The following is an 18,538-nucleotide window of genomic DNA, read 5'->3' as shown; positions in this document are numbered from 1 at the left end:
GGCAACGAAGTAGACAAAGAACATGTGGAAAGCCGCTCCGAACACAGGAAGTTCTAGAAATAAAAGACTAAGCCTCTTCTGTGTCACTGATTTGAAAGATGACATCTAAATTGGCACAGACTGTTAGGAAGGCAAAACAATTTGCAAAAGCTTTGTGGAGGTGTAAATAGGACTACGTGAGCCTCTTCTGTCCCGCCTTAACCTCCACGAACCTTTCGCATGCAATGCAGAATTCTCCAGGCCCTTTGTCTATTTCATCGTAAAGAAACATTTCTGTTTTCTGACAAGTAAATAATGTTAAGAAAGGAACATACACAACGTGAACTTACCTTTCACATGACACTGGGTTTCACTGTAGTTATTTCCAATGAACCCTTATGCTAAGAAACGGCTGAAGTTAGCTCCGTTTGCCCACCAGGCACTGTACACAGTGGTTTGGCTCCCAGAGTCCCAGCGCAACCAGAACTCATGAAAGGCAGTAAGTAGTGTAGTGAAGTAGGTAAGAACAAAGCGTGTGCTTGATGGCAGAAAACCCAGATCTGAGTCCCATTTCTGCCACTTGATAAATGGGTGACCTTGTTCAAAGCTACTTGAGTTCCATAAGCTTCAAGTTTCAACTTCCCTCATCTGCAAATTGTAATGATAATTATATCAACTTCATATGTGTTTAGGAATTTTAAATAAAATAATATATATGAAGTTTATTGATAGAACCAAGTGTTGTATTAGCTATAATTATTTTCATTATTATTTCTGCCTCAGCCCTAAGATCCCAAATGAACTTATTATTTATAGTGGTATGGCCTCAAATCCCACAATTTAAACTATAAAACTCACCCTGAAAAGCAAAGCAGAGGTTAGTATGTTGGTTTTAAAATAAGTCTTTAAACCAAGAGGTTCAACATAGCACAGATCTGGGTGTTTCTCTGTAATCACATCGGATCTACCTAGACGTTTATTCCCACAGCAAAGTCCTGGAGACAGTTCATTAGTCATTCAGCAAGCATTTAATTGAGTACTCATTATGTTCTAATCCTTGAGAAAAAGATTAACACAAATCTTAACCCAAAAAGTAATAAAAGAGCCTCTGGCATGAAGAGACAGACTAGCTTCAGAAGGAGGGATCTAATGATCTATATTATCATACAATGTAACATAATCTCCAGGAGGCAAGGGTGTTTGTTGGTCAGCTGAGTTCATTGCTATGTTCCCATCACTCACATGGGCACCTGGTACATAGTTGGAGCTCAGTAAATATTTGTTAAGTGCATGAAAGAATAGTGGGCATTTTTAATAAAAGTATACACAGTGTACTCTGAGAGCATGAAGCAGGGATGGTGGAAGTGAAGAGAAGGGGGGAAGACTTCTTAAATTATAGTAGAAATTCTAATAAATCAGAGAATCATAAAAGCAATATAAAAATATGTACTATATACATATTTTAAACTTAGAACCTGAGTATATATTTATTTTTCAGTCTTTTGAGATAGACTTAATTTTTTTCTTTGAATAAAATCCATTAATCAGAATTAGTTGATTACATAATGTATCCACAATCCCTCACATGTGCTTTCTAGTTAATATTTCTTGAGTGAAGCAAGAAGCCAAAGATACCTGTGAAATAATCACAGAACTATTTCTTGATTATTATGATTCTCCTCAACCCTTTTTAAGTAGCTTCATCCATGCTTAATTCCAGTTTTTTAGAATACTTCTTTAGGAAGTCTTACCAACACATTTGATGGAGTTTTGTGTAAACAACTCTCTGGCTTTTCTCTCGCTCATTTCACCAGTTTACCGTATTCAGTTATCATTACTTGAGTAAGGTCTCCCAGGTGCCCCTGGCAGAACCAGGCCTGGCGACGGGCACAGCCCCCACCCACCCCGCGTGGGCGGCGCGCGGGCCAGGAGCTGGAGTCCTCCCGGAGCCCCCAGTGCGCGGTGGGCTTCGGGCGAGGTGTCTCACCCAGGGAAGCATGAACAGACCCAGTTCGTCTATTCATGGAGAATAGGCTAAGAGGGGTCTCTAGACTAAGAGAACAAGCAGTGGAGATGGCAAACCTGCGGCATTAGGAATAACATACAGAGGCATGTGCCAACATAGCCCTTTGGCATAATTTTAATAGCTTTGGTGACTGGAGCTCAAAATGTCCATGGAAAATTGCAGAACATGAGGCTGGAAAGGCAGGTGGGATATAGAGCAGGAAGGAGCGTTCAGACTAGTTATCGTTTGTGGCAACCAATCTTAAATTGTTGTATCAGAACAGCGAGAAGCAGACATTTTGCCACACAATTAAGTAGCCAAATTAAGGAGTCTTTATTTTAAAGCCAGCGACCACAAGGAAACCTAAGTCATTCAATCCCGCAGCCCCGAACACAGTTTGAGGTGAGGTCAGCTTTTTATTATTTTATTTATTTATTTATTTTTAGATTTTATTTATTCATTTTAGAGAGAGGAGACAGAGAGAGAAGGGAGGGAGGAGCAAAAAGCATCAACTTCCATATGTGCCTTGACCAGGGAAGCCCAGGGTTTCGAACCAGCGACCTCAGTGTTCCAGGCCGATGCTTTTACCCACTGCACCACCGCAGGTCAGGCTGAGGTCAGCTTTTTAAGACACTGATTGGGGAATGGGGACAAGGGGAAGCATAGCTGTAGAACAAAGCAGTGAAACAGGCTCTCTTACAATGCTCATCTACAGGACTAATTCAGGGAGGAACATTCTGGGAACCCCAGCACCTTGCAGAACCAGCCCAAGGCAACAGCCTGGGAAACCAGCCTCCAGGCCAGGGGTAGGGAGTTTTTTAGAAGAAGTAAGTTCTGCCAAAAGTCTCTTGTTTTAGAGAAAATAAGTTCTGCTAAAAGTTATGCTAAGAGCTTTTCTTTTCTACATTTCAAAATGACTGCTTTTAATTCTGAATGACTCCATTTTGACTGCTTCCCAGCTCTCATATTTATGTCACCTCCCAGCCCTTGGAACTACCCCATTTTGCCACCCAGCTTAGAATTTTGGGAAAATCTTGGAGACTTTCAAGTCAGAAAGGACATGATTGGATTTTCATGTTAAAATTGGGACAGAGCTGTGTATGTTGGCCTACAGAGGGGAGGAGTAAGGATGGACATACCAGGGTGGGGGGGCTGCTACAGACACCGAGGTGAGGAGTGGGTTTAAAGTCATGTCAGTAGGGATAGAGAGAAATGGATGGATGGAATCCGGATGGACTTTGAAGCTTGGTGGGCACACTAAGTGAAGAAGAGGCAAGAGTCTAGGATGACACAGAGTTCTAGCTATAGTGCCTTTTGAAAAGTGGGTGTATCATTCACAGAGATAGGAACTAGTGGAGGAGAGAAAAGGTGGTGTATTTTGCTAAGGGTAGGCAGTCAGAAGTCATGTTTAGAGCTTTTATAAACAGGTCTAAAGATACGGATTTAGGAATCATCACATACAGGGAATAGTCAGAACCATGCATGTAAGCAAGATGCCTGTGAAGAAAGCTTAGAAAGAAACAGACCAGTGTAGGACTCTAGCTTTTAAGCAGCGAGTCTAATATGAAGCATATCAAGGAGATGAAGGCGGCAGGGAGCGGAAGCAGGGGTGCTCACTCTCAAGACTGAGTGGCCAACAATATCAAGTGTTTCAGAAAAAAACATTTATAATTAGGGTGGAAAACAACCCATTGGATTTCATCACTAAAAGATCATATGTGATTAAATAAGATTCCAGGAGCTGAGGAGTGATGGGTAGTAGAGAAATGGAAACAGTTATAAACAATCTTTCAACTGACCTATAATGCCAGTGGGAAATATTACAATCATTTCAGATGACAGAGACTTGGAGGCGGGACTGTTTTGTACTAAATGAAAGAAGCCAGAAGAGAGAAAAGGAATTGAAAATATATAGAACAGGAAAGGAAGAGGAGACAACCTCCAGAACTCAAGGAGATGGAGAACAAATTACCACTTCTCTGAAGGAGAACAGAAGAATCAGTAGTGGGCAAATGAATTTGTAGTTGGGGAAGAAGCTTTTGGCTAGTGGCCCCTAGTAAAACAAACAGTAGACAAACTTACCTGCTGAGAGTGGTTCAGAGGGCAGGACAGGTGGGAGACCTGAGGGAACAGGAGAGATTCAGTAGTTGCTGAGGATAGAGTGAGAAAAGTGGCTGTGGACACCAGTGAGGATCCTGAGCACCCCGGGGGGCACAGCTGCACCCAGAAGCTGGACATTCAGAGGGAAGTGCAACCGTGACTGAAGGGGGATTTTCCCTGGCAGTGTTCCAAAGCCTGACATGAGAGCAGAGAAACAGATGGTTAGCTCTGGCCAGCTTGGCATGTTTGCAGAGCAGGTGCAACAAAAGAACAAGAGCGAGAGAGTCGAGGGAGTTCGTGTAGGGTGCGTCGTGCGATGAACTGTGAGATCCTGGCTGGATCTAGAGGGAAATGGAGCCAGGAGATGGTTGGTAGGTTGAGAGAGCAGAGTAGCTACTCGGTCTGAATGTGTCTGTGAGCAAGTTTAACCCTGAAGTGGGCGGACCTGAAGGGTGGGAGCCTAATAGGTACTTTCTGAGGTTATTTGCACAGATAGCAAAAATTATTACTATCACTTTATTCCAGACCATTCTAAGCCAGGATTCTCCAAGACCCTAACAAACACCAGTCTATCTGCAGATTTAATGGGCTGAAACTTGGTGGAGCTGGGATGTATAACTTTTAGAGGTTTTATCTATGGGCTCATTTTTAGATAAGAAAGTTGATACTTAAAGAGGTTCCATGATGTACCCAAGTTTGATCAAGACTAGAGCGCTGCTCTCCTGACTCTCAGTCGCTCACTTCACCATGCGACCACGTCATGGTGTCTGTTTTGAAATTCAAAACCTACACAGACTTGCTGCTTTGTTTCCCCTGGACTCTCAGGTCAATCTTATTCCAAGAAATTAAATAAATGTAAGGGAGTGTTGAAAACTCTAGAAATCTGCCTTTTTGCACAAGACTGTCAACTGTTGTAGACTGGTTTTCCTTCCTTTAATTTGCCCCTTTTCTCCACTAGACTTTGTGACTGGTCTGAAAAAACACAACTGTGGCCTCTTTTCTCACCTCCTCCCTTCAATTATTAATATGTTAAACCAATGGAAAAAACCTGCAGTAACAGACATAAGCGTAACTCAAGGAAAAACAGCATTAGAAGGGGGAGGAGGTTTGCATAGAATTTAAGCCCTTCATCCAAGTTTAAGATCAGCTTCCAGTGTTTTTGTGAAGGTAAAAACAGTAACGATTATAAAACCACTTCCTGTTTCCTGCCACTATGGTCCTTCTGCTTTTACTGCCAAGAGAAAGTTTGCTTTTTTAGAAATACCTATATAGCTTTTTTAAAAATTTATTGAGTTTATTGGGGTGACATTGGTTTTTAAAATTATATTGGTTTCAAGTGTAATAATTCTATAATACATCATCTGTATAATGTATTGTGTCTTTACCATGCAAGGACAAATCCTCTTCAATCATCATTTATCCCCCTTTACCTTCTTCTTCCTGCCCCACCCATCTGTTAATCACCATGATGTCTGTGTCTGTGAGTTCATTTTCTTAATCCCTTCACTTTTTCACCCAGCCCCCCAAGCCCCAACCCCCTCCACTCTGACAGCTGTCAGTCTGTTCTCTGTATCTCTGATATTGTTTCTATTTTGCTTGTTTGTTTATTTTGTTTGAGTGGAGTTTTTATTGGGGGTTTAACTGTTAAGTATTGAAAAGCAATCACTAAACTGAAAAAAACAGTACTCAAATTTATACAAATAGACTGGACTGCATTTGTGTCATCTGGAATTCAGTCTACTCTAAAGCTCTTCTGAGAGTGCCTAACGGATCTTCTGTGTTAAATCTGGGGAGTCTCTTCCTTCCCCCGAACAGAGCTGTCAAGTGTCCCCAGGCTCTGCAATGTTGGGCCTTTGTGAAATACTAACCAGCCTTTGCTCCCATTTGAAGCTACCATGTTCTCTGCTACAAGTGGAGTGAGGAGCCCGCTGTGAGCCCTGACACCTGTGCCGCCATTTTGGAAAAAGCTGGTCTTGATAACTGGGCTCTTGGAAAAACAAAAGTAAGGTTTTCATGTAATTTTCAAGACTAAAGTTAATAATTATGTTGGGTTTACTGAGAATTGTAACATTTTAAGTTGATTGAAAATGTTATGGCTTTTTATGTTACAGAATCTTAGCTTAACATAGGGGAAGTAAATTGATAAATTTGTAACGTTTTTCTTCAGCAAAATTAAACACTTTGCTCTTATAAAGATTTTTTTAAGAAAGTCGAGAAAAAAATTTATCATGAAGACTTATCCAAATGGAGGATGAAATTTATAGTGAATATACTTTACTTTCAATAGTATTGAAAACAGACTAATACATTTTTTCTATTTCATCACTACCAAATAGAGTCGAAAAGCTGTAGAGAATCATAATGATCCAAACAGGATTTTGTTTTTCTTTTTTTTCCTAATTCTAAAGTCTATTATAAACTTGAAATTGATCCAGATGAAATATTCAGCAATATTTTTAGATTTGCTGTATGTGTTTGGATATTGACATGCTTATGTAGTAGATTTGAGAGCCTGTGAAATCTTAGTTTATTTAATCCCTTAGAGAATGAAGTACAAAATCATAACCAGTTTTGAATATGGAAGTAAAACCAGTGGCTGCTTGGAGAAAGGATGCATTGGGCGTCATTGATACTCTCAGAGCATTACAAGATGGCTATAAGGGGATAACAGCACCCAGTCTTGGGGGACACACTAAATGTATTACTGGGGGAGGGTCGAGAAAAGAGCCAAGCTTGCAGGAAAAAAATACTCATAGATCGACCCTTCAAGAATAACCACTGTCAGCCACACAATAGACGCAGACTGGAACTAACTTCCATGGTTGCAAAGAAACTTGTATTTGTTGTGTCTTGTAGGTGGGAGGGTAGGAGAGAATTTTCCTGATTTTCAGATGAGAAGTTGGTCCTATAATTTGTTTCCATGCTTGTCTTAGACCGAGTTCTATGTATTCTGTAATCTGTATTTACTTTAGTATTTAGGAAGGGAATATTTTGAGCACTAAAAAAAAAAGACATGTATTTTATGCATACCCTTTTCTTCTAGATGCTCACAGTGATGAGTTTCATCAGGCTGAAATCTCCTGATTCATGGTCTGAAACACATGCCTAACTTCAAATGGAGTTTTAACTTGTAAAAAAGCCTTTTGCTGTTCCAGTTCTGCATGATATTTGAGTAGCATTTTAAAGCTCTTTGTATTTTTCCACTTCACCTTTTCCAACTCATTAAGATGGATAAAAGTATTCACAATAGGAACATTTCTTAGGCTGCACCAAAAAGAAAAATGATGACCTTTTTAAACAGATTGAATTTTAAATGAATTGTCAATAGTAGAATGGACTAAATGTATTAACATCTAGAGTCCTGCAGAAATTAAAACTCCAGTCAAAACGTATTATGCTGAACTGGTTGTCTGTGTTGTCAAGCTTTTAAGTAACGGAATGCTGAGAGAGTTTTAGAGTCAGGGTTACCCGATCTCCTGACTCAGTTGTTAAATTTAAATTTAAATGACTTTCTTAGGGGATTCAGTAGACTCTCTTTGAGGTGAATTTCATTAGTAATGTAACCATTAAAAGAAGGAAATAAAACCTCCCTGTTTCCTGAAGGGAGTTGAAAACTCTTAGGTGAGAACATCTCCAGGCCCCTCAGGCTCCTCTGTTGCTGGAATTCATTTTGATTTTAAAATGATCAAAAGTCAGCCGTCCTCTGTCCACGGTGGCCACTGGGTCTAGTGAGGAAGCCGTCAGCTCGCCTCCACTGACAGCACTGGAGCCACTGAAGGACTGCACGCCCTATTCCTGTGTGTGTCCCCAGTAGACAAGGACAAATAATAGACCTCAATAAACATTTGATGAATGAACTGCTATGACTATAATTGCCTTCTGTCTTACAGATGGATTTGTAAGATTTTTAAATTTGAAAAATATAATTATTTTATTATTTTTTAAAAAAGCATAAAAATTAGCTTTGCTCAGAGTATAAGTAATCATGCTAAAACTTCTGCCAAGAGCTCATGATCCTGCACTCTTGTTGACCCATTCAACAAAGCCTAGCTACCTGTTGCAGATAAACAGTGTGACTTTCAAACTGTACTTCTGAAAGAGAGGTTTTCTTCATGTGCGTTAATCCATGTTAGAGCAACATTCAGGCAAAAAAAAGCATAAGGTAATGTTCTCCAAACTCTAAAAAGATTTAAAATTCTTCAAGAACATGACTTTTTCATGCCTGTGTGCTTTAGTTTTATTTGTATTTTATTTTCATTCTTTTAAGGTGTTTCTTAAATATTATCATGTGGAGCAGTTAAATTTAATGCGAAAGGAAGCCATCGACAAGCTTATTTTGATTCAAGCCTGTGTCAGAGGATTCTTGGGTTCAAGAAGGTACCAAAAAATACAAGAGAAAAGGAAAGAGAGTGCTATAATCATACAATCAGGTAATCACTCAGACCATCTCACTGTGTAACAAAATCTAGTGTACTGTTTAGATATGGGCATAAAATCACATCCCATATACAAACCTCCAATCCTTATGTAGCTTCTGTGTTTAATTCCAGACTCTCCTCGATACTTTCTGTATTCTGAATCTAAATCAGATTGTTTTAGTGATTGACACTTTTAATATTTGAATAAATGTTTTATTCTAAATAAAATAATTTAATTTTAAAATTATCTTTCAATTATGAATGAAACAATTAACCTATTGTGCAAGATATGGCAAGTGATTGAATTAATTATAGATCTCAAGCATCATATTATGATAACCCACTGGACAATAAGATTTATCCTACTTTATTCCAAAGGTTACACATGCCATAATTTTTGACAACTTAATTAAACCTCATTTTCAATGGCCTTCATTTCTTCCTATTAACTACAGGGAAATAATATTTATAACCATATTTCAAAAACTTTATTTAAAATGTACTCATAGACTCTAAATTTTGTATTCTATTCTTCTCTAAGAAACTAAATTTAGACCTTAATATGGCTTAGTACTGTATTTTTCCAAGATTTCTGACTTGACATCCATAATGAAAAATCTGTTTTACTCGGTAACCTGATACACACAACTCTGCAAGCAACGCACACTGACAGTTTCTATTCTGGTTTATTTCATTTCATTTTTAGACACTAGCTCTAGTCCACTACATCAATTTTAGGATCCACTCTCGCTCCGCAGCCTGTGCTCTGAAGAACACGCGGGCCGTGATGGGTGGAAAAGTACTGCCTCTCGGAGGCTCATCCAGCCCTCGTCCTGTCGACCGTGAGGCTCTTCAGCCACACTGTGGGAACTTCTAGCACTTAACTCCTCACTGGGACGTCAAAATGCAAACCCTGTAGTTTGGGATCTAATTCTTTAGCCATAATGACATCTTTTAAATGATGAAGACAGATTTTGCATAATCCATTTGAAAGTAAAATATGACCTAATTTTTACATTCCATTATTCACCTCACTTAAAAATACTGTGTTATTTTGAAGACACATTAGTGTTGGATTATGGAATGCTGTCCTGACATGGGGCATGTGACAAATACTGTGTTTCCCCATGTATAAGACTCACCTTAATTTGGGGGCCTGAAATTTGAAAGAAAATGTATTATATAAAGTTATAGGACTCAAGTTTTATTCATGATAAGATTCATACACTCCTCATCACTGTCAAAACTCCCATCCATTAGCTTGTCCTCATCTGTGTCTGATGACGAATCACTGTCTTCAACAATGAGTGCAAAAACAAGCACAAGAAAGTGGGAAATGCAAGTAAAAAATTTTATAACCACTGTATAAGACACACCCAGTTCTTACACCCCAAATTTCTCAAAAAAGGGTGTCTTATATGTGGAGAAATACAGTATGTGATTGGCTCTGACTTATCTTTCTAAAAAAAAAAAATTAAATCTGAATTCTGAAATATATCTGGCTCAAAGGATAATTGGTCAAAAAATCCAAAACATCTATTTAGATAATAGAGGTTTTCTCCCATGAATACGTTAACAGGACAAAAATAAAAGGAAAATAATTATTATCAGATTTTAAACAATTGAGTATATTTTGTCTTTTTTTTTATTTCATTCATTTCAGTAATTTTAGTTCTATCTTAGTCCTCTCCTCAATGTGAAAGGTACTTGAATTAGTTTCTCACTATCGCTTGTCATCTAGAAGAGTCTTCTTAAGGAATCCCATAACTTTCTATGAACCTGTTCTGTTTGGAGTCTTCAGTTTCATTTTCTTCTTTGACATTGATGGTCAAAGAAAACATTGTTTCTACTTATTTAAATAATGTCTTTTATTTATTTTGATTAACACTACTCTGGGCCTGATGTGTTTCAGCTGCAAGAGGGCTTCTAGTCAGGAAACAAAGAAAAGAAACCATTAACACCAAAAACACAGCAGTAACAACCATTCAGACTCAGGATCAGGAATTTGACTACAAGAAAAACTTTGAAAATAAAAGGTATAGTAATGTCGTTCATATACTGTTTTGACACAGCAGAGTTTTCAAGTCAGTCAAGTCACTAAATAAAGTTCACAGTCTTTCTCATACCCAACCAGGACACTGATGCGTTAAAAGTCAGTGAACACTCATGCCCACTTTGAGTTTTTACCCTTCTGAGGAGTTGACTGGCATTTCACACTGATGATTACACTTTTCTTCTCAAAGCTTTTCCTTCTGAGGCTTCTGCCATACTGCTTGCTCTTGGCATGTCTGCTTCCAGTTCGGAGTGCCCTTTGCTAATTCCTTCCCCTCTCCCCAGATTTATATCCTCCTCTGCATCTAAACATTGTCTCTGAACTCTCTCATTCATTCCCATTTACCAACGAACAGGCCATTGGCTTCTAAATCATAATCTAATCTATAAAGCATAGCACCTGTGCCCTTTTCCCCCTGGAACCTCCATATCTGTATTTCTAAGTGCATTTCCACAGACCCACCTGAGTTCATTCATACAGTCGGCTTTATGCTAAGCATTTGGGATACATAGATAAATGAGACAAAATCCTTATCCGCAACATGCTCACGGAGTTATGGAAAATAAATATAACCAATAAATACATTATTCTAGTACCATGAGTTAACTTTGCTGTTAAAAATATGCAAAGGGGTTCTGGCCATTTGGCTCAGTGGTAGAGTGTCAGCCTGGCATGTGGATGTCCCACGTTAGATTCCCAGTCAGGACACACAGAAGAAGTGTCCATCTGCTTCTCCACCCCACCCCCTCTCGATTCTCTCTCTTCTCTTCTCCTCTCCTGCAACCATGGCTCTTTGAGAATGAATTGGCCCCAGGCACTGAGGACGGCTCCATGGCCACTGCCTCAGGTGCTATAAAATGGCTCCAGTTGTATCAGAGCAAGGGCCCCAGATGAGCAGAGCATTGCTCCCTAGTGGGTTTGCCTGGTGGATCCTGGTCTGGTTGCATGCAGGAGTCTGTCTCTGCCTCCCCTCCTCTCACTGAATTTACCATATTTCCCCATGTATAAGATGCACCTTAATTTTGGGGCCTGAAATTTGAAAAAAAACAATGTATAACAAAGTTATTGAACTCAAGTTTTATTTATCATAAAATTCATATAACTTCTTATCACTGTGAAAACTCCCATCCATTAGCTTGTCCTCATCTGTGTCTGATGACTAATCACTGTCTTCAACAATGAGCACAAAACAGGCACAAAAAAGTAGGAAATGCAAGTAAAAAATCCACATCCGCTGTATAAGACTCACCCAGTTTTTAGACCCTGAATTTTTTGAAAACAGTGCATCTTATACATGGGGAAATACAGCATACACACACACACACACACACACACACACACACACACACACACACGGACACCTGCGAGCGCATGCACACAAGCACGCAAAGGGTGCAGAGGGGGCGTGGAGGAGGGACGCCTGCCTCAGTGGGGAAGGAAGAAATATCTAGATTTTGCCTATGTGGTAAAACTTGAATTGATTGGAACATGACTGCTTCAAGGAGATAAAAAGATCATTCCAGCCCCAACCCCAGGCCTCCTGTCTTGTTTTTTCATATTTATTGAGATTTTATTGATATGTAACATTGTGTAAGTTTAAGGTATGCAACATGATGATTTGATACATATGTATATGGTGAAATGTTTACAGTGGGGTCAGCTAACATTTCCATAATCTCAGTACTTGCAGTGTATTCAGAACATTTAAGAACTGCTGTTAGTAACTTTCAAGGATGTAATACAATATTAATAGTCACCATGCTCTATATATTAGATCTTCAAAACATTCACTTTTTAAAATTTGTGCTTTATTGAGGTATAATTGAGATAAAAAATTGTGACATATTTGAAGTAATAATTTTATATACATGTCCAGTTTGAAAGGGTCCCCCATCTAGTGACCATAGTTTTCGCTCCATGAGACGCACCTGACCATAAGACACACCTAGAGTTTTAAGGAGGAAAATAAGAAAAAAAATATTCTGAACCAAATGGTGTGTTAAAATATTTAATTAAATACCAAATTTTTCGCTCTATAAGATGCACGGGCATTTTCCCCTCCACTTTTGGGGGAATAAAATTGCATCTTATGAAGCAAAAAATACGGTATATAACATGTTCATCACCTCACATCATTTTCTGGTTTTTTCTCTATTGAGTGAGAACACTTAAGTTCTACTGTCTTAGCAAAATTTAACTCTACACTACAACATTATTCACTGTAATGAGCATGTCTGAAGTTAGATCCCTAGAACTTACTCATATGGTAGCTGAAAGTCTGTATCCGCTCACTGGCCTCTCCTGCTTCCCCCGCCCCACTCTGGCAATCACTTTTCTAGTCTCTGTTCTTATAAGTTTGACTTTCTCTTTTTTTTTTTAGATTCACAAATAAGTGATACCATACAGTATTTGTTTTTCTTTGGTTTTTATTTCACTTAGCATAATTCCCCAAAGGTCCATCCATGTTGTCAAAGGCAGGATTTCCTTTTTTCTTGTGGCTGCACAATACCCCATTGTGTACATATACCATTTATCCATTATGGATACTTAGGTTATTTATATATCTTGTCTATTGTGAATAATACTTCAGTAAACATGGAAGTGCAGATATCTCTTCAATGGTTTCATTTTCTTTGGATAAATACTGAGAAGTAGTATTACTGGATAATGTGGTTATTCTGTTTTTAATTTTTTGAGTAACCTCTATACTGTTTCCCATAGTAGCTGTACCTACTTCTATTCCCACTAATGGTGCATAGGGTTTCCTTTGCTCCACATCTTCACCAAAACTCATCTCTTGTCTGTTTCTTGGTAGCTGTTCTAGCAGGTATGAGGTGGTATCTCATTTTGTTGTTTTTTTAACATTATTTAGAAAATTAAATTTAATGGGGTGACACTGATCAATAAGAGCACATAGGTTTCAGGTGAACATCTCTATAGCATTTGAACTGTTGATTGTGTTGTGTGCCCATCACCCAAAGTCGAATCATTTCCCATCACCATATATTTGTCCCTCCTCACACCCCACCTCTCTTCCCCTCATAACCACTTCACTTTTACCTATGTCCATGAGCTTCACTTTTTTCTCAAAATAATTTTTATTAATTTTAAGAGACAGAGAAAGGGAGAGAGACAGAGAGACAGAAACATCGATCTGTTTCTGTGTGCCCTGACTGAAGCTGGAACTCACAAGCTTTGTATAAGGGACAGTACTCCAACCAACAGAGCTATACAGACAGGGCTGAGTCTCATTTTTATGTCCCACCTATGTATGAAATCATACAGTCCTTAGTTTTTTCTGATTTACTTATTTCACTCAGTATAATGTTCTCAAGATCCTACTGTGTTATTGTAATCATTGTGGTTTTGATTTGCATTTCCTTGAAGAGTATTAATGAAATTGAGTACCTTTTAATATATCTGTTGGCCATTTATATGTCTTCTTTGAAAAAAAAAGTGTATTCAGGTCTTTAGACATGTTTTAATTAGGTTGTTTTGCTATTGAGTTGTAATGAGTTCTTTATATATTTTGGGTACCACCGCCAATTATATATATGATTTGAAAGTACCTTTCCAATTTGGCAAGTTGCCTTTCCATTTTGTTGATGGTTTCCTTTGCTGTGCAGAAGCTTTTTCGTTTGATGTAGTTCCACTATTTCATTTTAGCTTCTGTTGCTGTGCTTTTGGTGTCAAATCCAAATAAGCATTGCCTGTTTTCTTTTTTTTTTTTTTTTTTTTTTTTTTTTTAGATTTTATTTATTCATTATAGAGAGGAGAGAGAGAGAAAGAGAAGGGGGGAGGAGCAGGAAGCATCAACTCCCATATGCGCCTTGACCAGGCAAGCCCAGGGTTTTGAACCGGCAACCTCAGTGTTTCCAGGTTAACGCTTTATCCACTGCGCCACCACAGGTCAGGCAGCATTGCCTGTTTTCTTCTAGGAGTTTTATGGTTTCAGACCTTACATTCAACTCTTTAATCCATTTTTTTTTACAGAGACAGAGAGAGAGTCAGAGAGAGGGATAGATAGGGACAGACAGACAGGAACAGAGAGAGATGAAAAGCCTCAACCATTAGTTTTTCGTTGCGACACCTTAGTTCATTGATTGCTTTCTCATATGTGCCTTGACCGTGGGGCTACAGCAGACCGAGTGACCCCTTGCTCGAGCCAGTGACCTTGGGCTCAAGCTGGTGAGCTTTGCTCAAACCAGATGAGCCCGCACTCAAGCTGGCGACCTTGGGGTCTCGAACTTAGGTCCTCCACATCCGACCCTCTATCTACTGTGCCACTGCCTAGTCAGGCTTTAATCCATTTTTGAAGAGACATTCTTATCCAATCATATTATATATTCTTGGCTTCTTTGTCATAAATTGATTGACCATAAATGCATTTATTTATTTCTAGGCTCTCTATTTTGTTCCACTGATGTATGTATTTATGTTTATGCCAATACCATACTGTCCTGATTGTGATAGCTTTGTAAGATAGTTTGCTCGTCTTTTCTTATTTATTGTATTTTGCTTATATTTAGTATAAGCATTCTCTGGGAGGGGTATTAGCGTAGCCAGTGATCAAAATGAAGGGGTTCTTTGTTCCTTCGCTAGTTCTCTGATCACTGACAGAATAACAGAGATTTAGTTGGCCCTCCTGTAAAAGCCTGAGGATGTCACAGTGGGTTTTGGAAGTGAGATTAAGAAAATAGAGTGCTAATAGTTTTTTCCAAGTTTGACATATTAAAAAATAATAATAATATAAAGCAACCCTTCTTTACAAATAGATCTGAAAGACCAAAACTCTCTCATGCTTCTTTGGGACAAGATTAAAAAATTTTTAGCAAAACCTCCCAAGTATTACATTGGGGTGTCAGGTTATGACTGTGTGACTCTCCCTTAACGTTATTCTTATGGCCAAATTGATCTTGTGAGGGTGTTGCCCTCACTGGGGAAAAAAAAAGAGTTGTGGAGATATTATCTTCAGTTAAGGGGAAATGAATTTGGAAGGATATTAGTAAAGAGATAAGTGTGAAATTTTGGCCAGCATATTATATAATTATGAATTGTAGCAGGGACATTGCTTTTCCTTTAAGTTTTTAAGGTATTTCTTGTGATCAGCAGATTTAGAGCTTATTAAAATTCAGTACATCAATCTAGTGAACATTCCCTGCTTACTGGTCTCACATCTAGATGTATTTTTCACATCTCCTCACTGCAGGACATACCTGAACTAATTAAAATTCTCAGATTTTGATACCACTCTCATAAAGTGAAAATATGCTAGGATATTTCTCACTCTAAGTTTACATTGCTTTTGTCATTATTTGCATAGCCATTACAGTTGTTGCTCGAGAGAACATTTTAGAAACCACTTGATTAATATGACTTGATCAGTTTTTATTTTAGGGGGTTTATTTGTCCTTTTTGCTCTTCTTCCATATTATGTAGCTATAGCCCAAAGAGGTAATAGCTCGAAATTGGTACCATATATTCAAATGCAATATGTTTTCCACAGGGAAGCCTTTATGAAGAAACAGACCGAAAATGCAGCCTTTGCTAATGGAAGAGTTAGTCCGGCTCCTAATAACAAAGGGAGCACACCTATTGTGAAGACTTCTACATTCAGAATGGAAGGAGAAGCCACCAGCACTGTCAAAAGTAACAACAGAGGACATCAAACTCGGAAAAAACTTAACAATATGTATGGGGAAGAGGCTAAGCAAGAACTGTGTCTGGTGGGGGAGCCTTGGACAGAAGAAAGCCCCGAACAGAAGTACATGAAAGACCCAGAAGAGAACAGTAAAATAAACAAAGAGGAGAAGGAGGACATGGTGATCCAGAATTACTATCAGAGCTACATAGAGGAAAGGAGTTTCAATGACTCGAAAGCAGCGTGTCTGGAAAGGAAGGCCACGTCGGAAAGGCCGAGCTGCCCAGGATTTTGGATCTCAGATAATGAAACTAAGCAGCCTTTCTTTAAAAGAACTTTGCAACCTAGTCTTAGCCAAAGGCCTGTTTGTCAAAATGCAGACAGCAAGGAAAAAGGAAAAAAGACATCTGTGGTCACCCAGAATGCATCCACATGCAGCCCACAGAGAAGCCACTTGAGGCTCGGGATGGCCCAAGAGAGTCAAGTTGAACCATCAGCACAAGCCCAGGATGCAGAAGATAGAGCCGCAGTGTTCATTCAGAGCAAGTACCGGGGCTACAAGAGGAGGCAGCAGTTACGGAAAGACAGGAGGTCTTCTTTTAAAAGTCAAAAGATTGTTCCAATGACAGAAGTAGCAAAAAGTACTCATAATTTGTATTCCTATTCCACAAAACATGAGGAATCCTACAATATCAAGATGAGGAATGATAAAGACTCGAAAGCAATTTCAGAAAAAGAAGCATGTGACTTGGCAATATTTTCAAAACAGGTATGTAAATAGAGTTATTTACTGATGCAAATCTCCAGGAAAGGCACAATAACTGAATTAAATGCATATTTATTAATAATTGATATATTGTTTCATCTGTTTATATGAGACAGCAAACCCTTTTAATTAAATGTCTCAAGGGTTGTGCTAGCTAAATTACCATAAATTTTATAACAATTTGTTGTGATAGAATGGTATAAAATATAGTAGAAATCTTACGTAGTAAGGAGACTAGTCATTGGTTTATATAGCTTAAAAATATTGGCATTTGCAAGTTTCTGTGTATCTGAGATCTGTCATTATAGTTTTTATTTAAAAAAACAAAAAAAGGTCTTCTAAATTATTTTAAAGACTGTGCTTTTTTGGCCCAGATTTTGAGACAACTTCATCAGGTATTGAAATTAGATGGTTATTATATTGAGGCTACACATGCAATGAGGCTGAAGGTCTACATGTCACATCCTGACAATGAGGAACCACCAAGAAAAGCTCCCTCTTGGAGAGTATGCCATGCAGTTAGCGGGCATGCCTCAGCTGTTTCTAGAAGGGAGCTGTTGACATTAGAGCCTGTTGTGGATGCACACGGCACTCTGAAATATTAGTGATCTGAAGAGGTCACAGGGACTGGCCCCTGTAAAGTCCATTTCTAGCTCCTGCTCCCTCTAGGTGTTCAACCTTAAGAAAACCACTGTATTTTTTTTGTTGTAAAGTGAAGGATTTTATCTAGATGACCTCTCAAATGCATATTATAAGTTAATATGAACTACCCGGTAGTCACTAGTGAATGAAATCATAGAATAGGTATCATAATGGTTAATTCAAAGAAGGATCAGCTAATTCTCCTAAACCTCTAAACCAGGGGTAGTCAACCTTTTTATACCTACCGCTCACTCTTGTATCTCTGTTAATAGTAAAATTTTCTAACCGTCCACCGGTTCCACAGTAATGGTGATTTATAAAGTAGGGAAGTAACTTTACTTTATAAAATTTATAAAGCACAGTTACAGCAAGTTAAAGCATATAATAATAATTACTTACCAAGTACTTTATGTCGGATTTTCGCTAAGTTTGGCAGAATAAATATGAAACAACTTACTATAGTTAAATATATCTTTTTATTTATACTTTGGTTGCTCCACTACCTCCCACCATGAAAGCTGGAACACCCACTAGTGGGCGGTAGGGACAAGGTTGACTACCACTGCTCTAAACTCTGCCTTTTTGTCTGATGGTGGCCGAGCTCATGAGACAGCACAGTAACTGCCCTCAGACACCTGGAGTGTTAGAGGTGCTGCCCAAACATCTCTAGCCTCTAGCCATTAGTAGAGGTATGCCATTGATTAATTTACCTATTAAATTAATAGGTAATTAATTTATTTACTAATTAAATTAAATTTACCTGTTCAATTTTTAAACAGGCCTTCTTTCCCTTGATGCACAAAGTCCAAGGCCAGGGTCAGAACCGTGAACAGCTATGCGACTGACACAGTGAGGAGATGTAGAATGACCAAGTCATCTACCTAGAGCAGGCTGATAATGGGGGCTGCTTCAGTGCTCCACAGCGACAGTGCTA

At 38.6% G+C, this 18,538-nt stretch overlaps 1 protein-coding gene across 1 annotated transcript in view; it reads left to right on the top strand.

Annotated features, from left to right (window-relative positions):
- The window catches only part of MYO3A (myosin IIIA), a 240,824-nt gene that overhangs the window by 174,963 nt on the left and 47,323 nt on the right, over nt 1-18,538 (top strand). The window contains exons 27-30 of the mRNA XM_066279445.1: nt 5,975-6,086; nt 8,352-8,514; nt 10,415-10,538; nt 16,062-16,965. Coding sequence (XP_066135542.1) covers nt 5,975-6,086; nt 8,352-8,514; nt 10,415-10,538; nt 16,062-16,965 — 1,303 coding nt within the window. The remainder of the gene's footprint in view (nt 1-5,974; nt 6,087-8,351; nt 8,515-10,414; nt 10,539-16,061; nt 16,966-18,538) is intronic.

This window comes from Saccopteryx bilineata, chromosome 5, assembly GCF_036850765.1.
Source record: "Saccopteryx bilineata isolate mSacBil1 chromosome 5, mSacBil1_pri_phased_curated, whole genome shotgun sequence".
In the NCBI taxonomy this organism is placed as follows: domain Eukaryota; kingdom Metazoa; phylum Chordata; class Mammalia; order Chiroptera; family Emballonuridae; genus Saccopteryx; species Saccopteryx bilineata.
The sequence above is the reverse complement of the archived record's forward strand: the minus strand, read 5'-3'. Positions and strand labels throughout refer to the sequence as shown.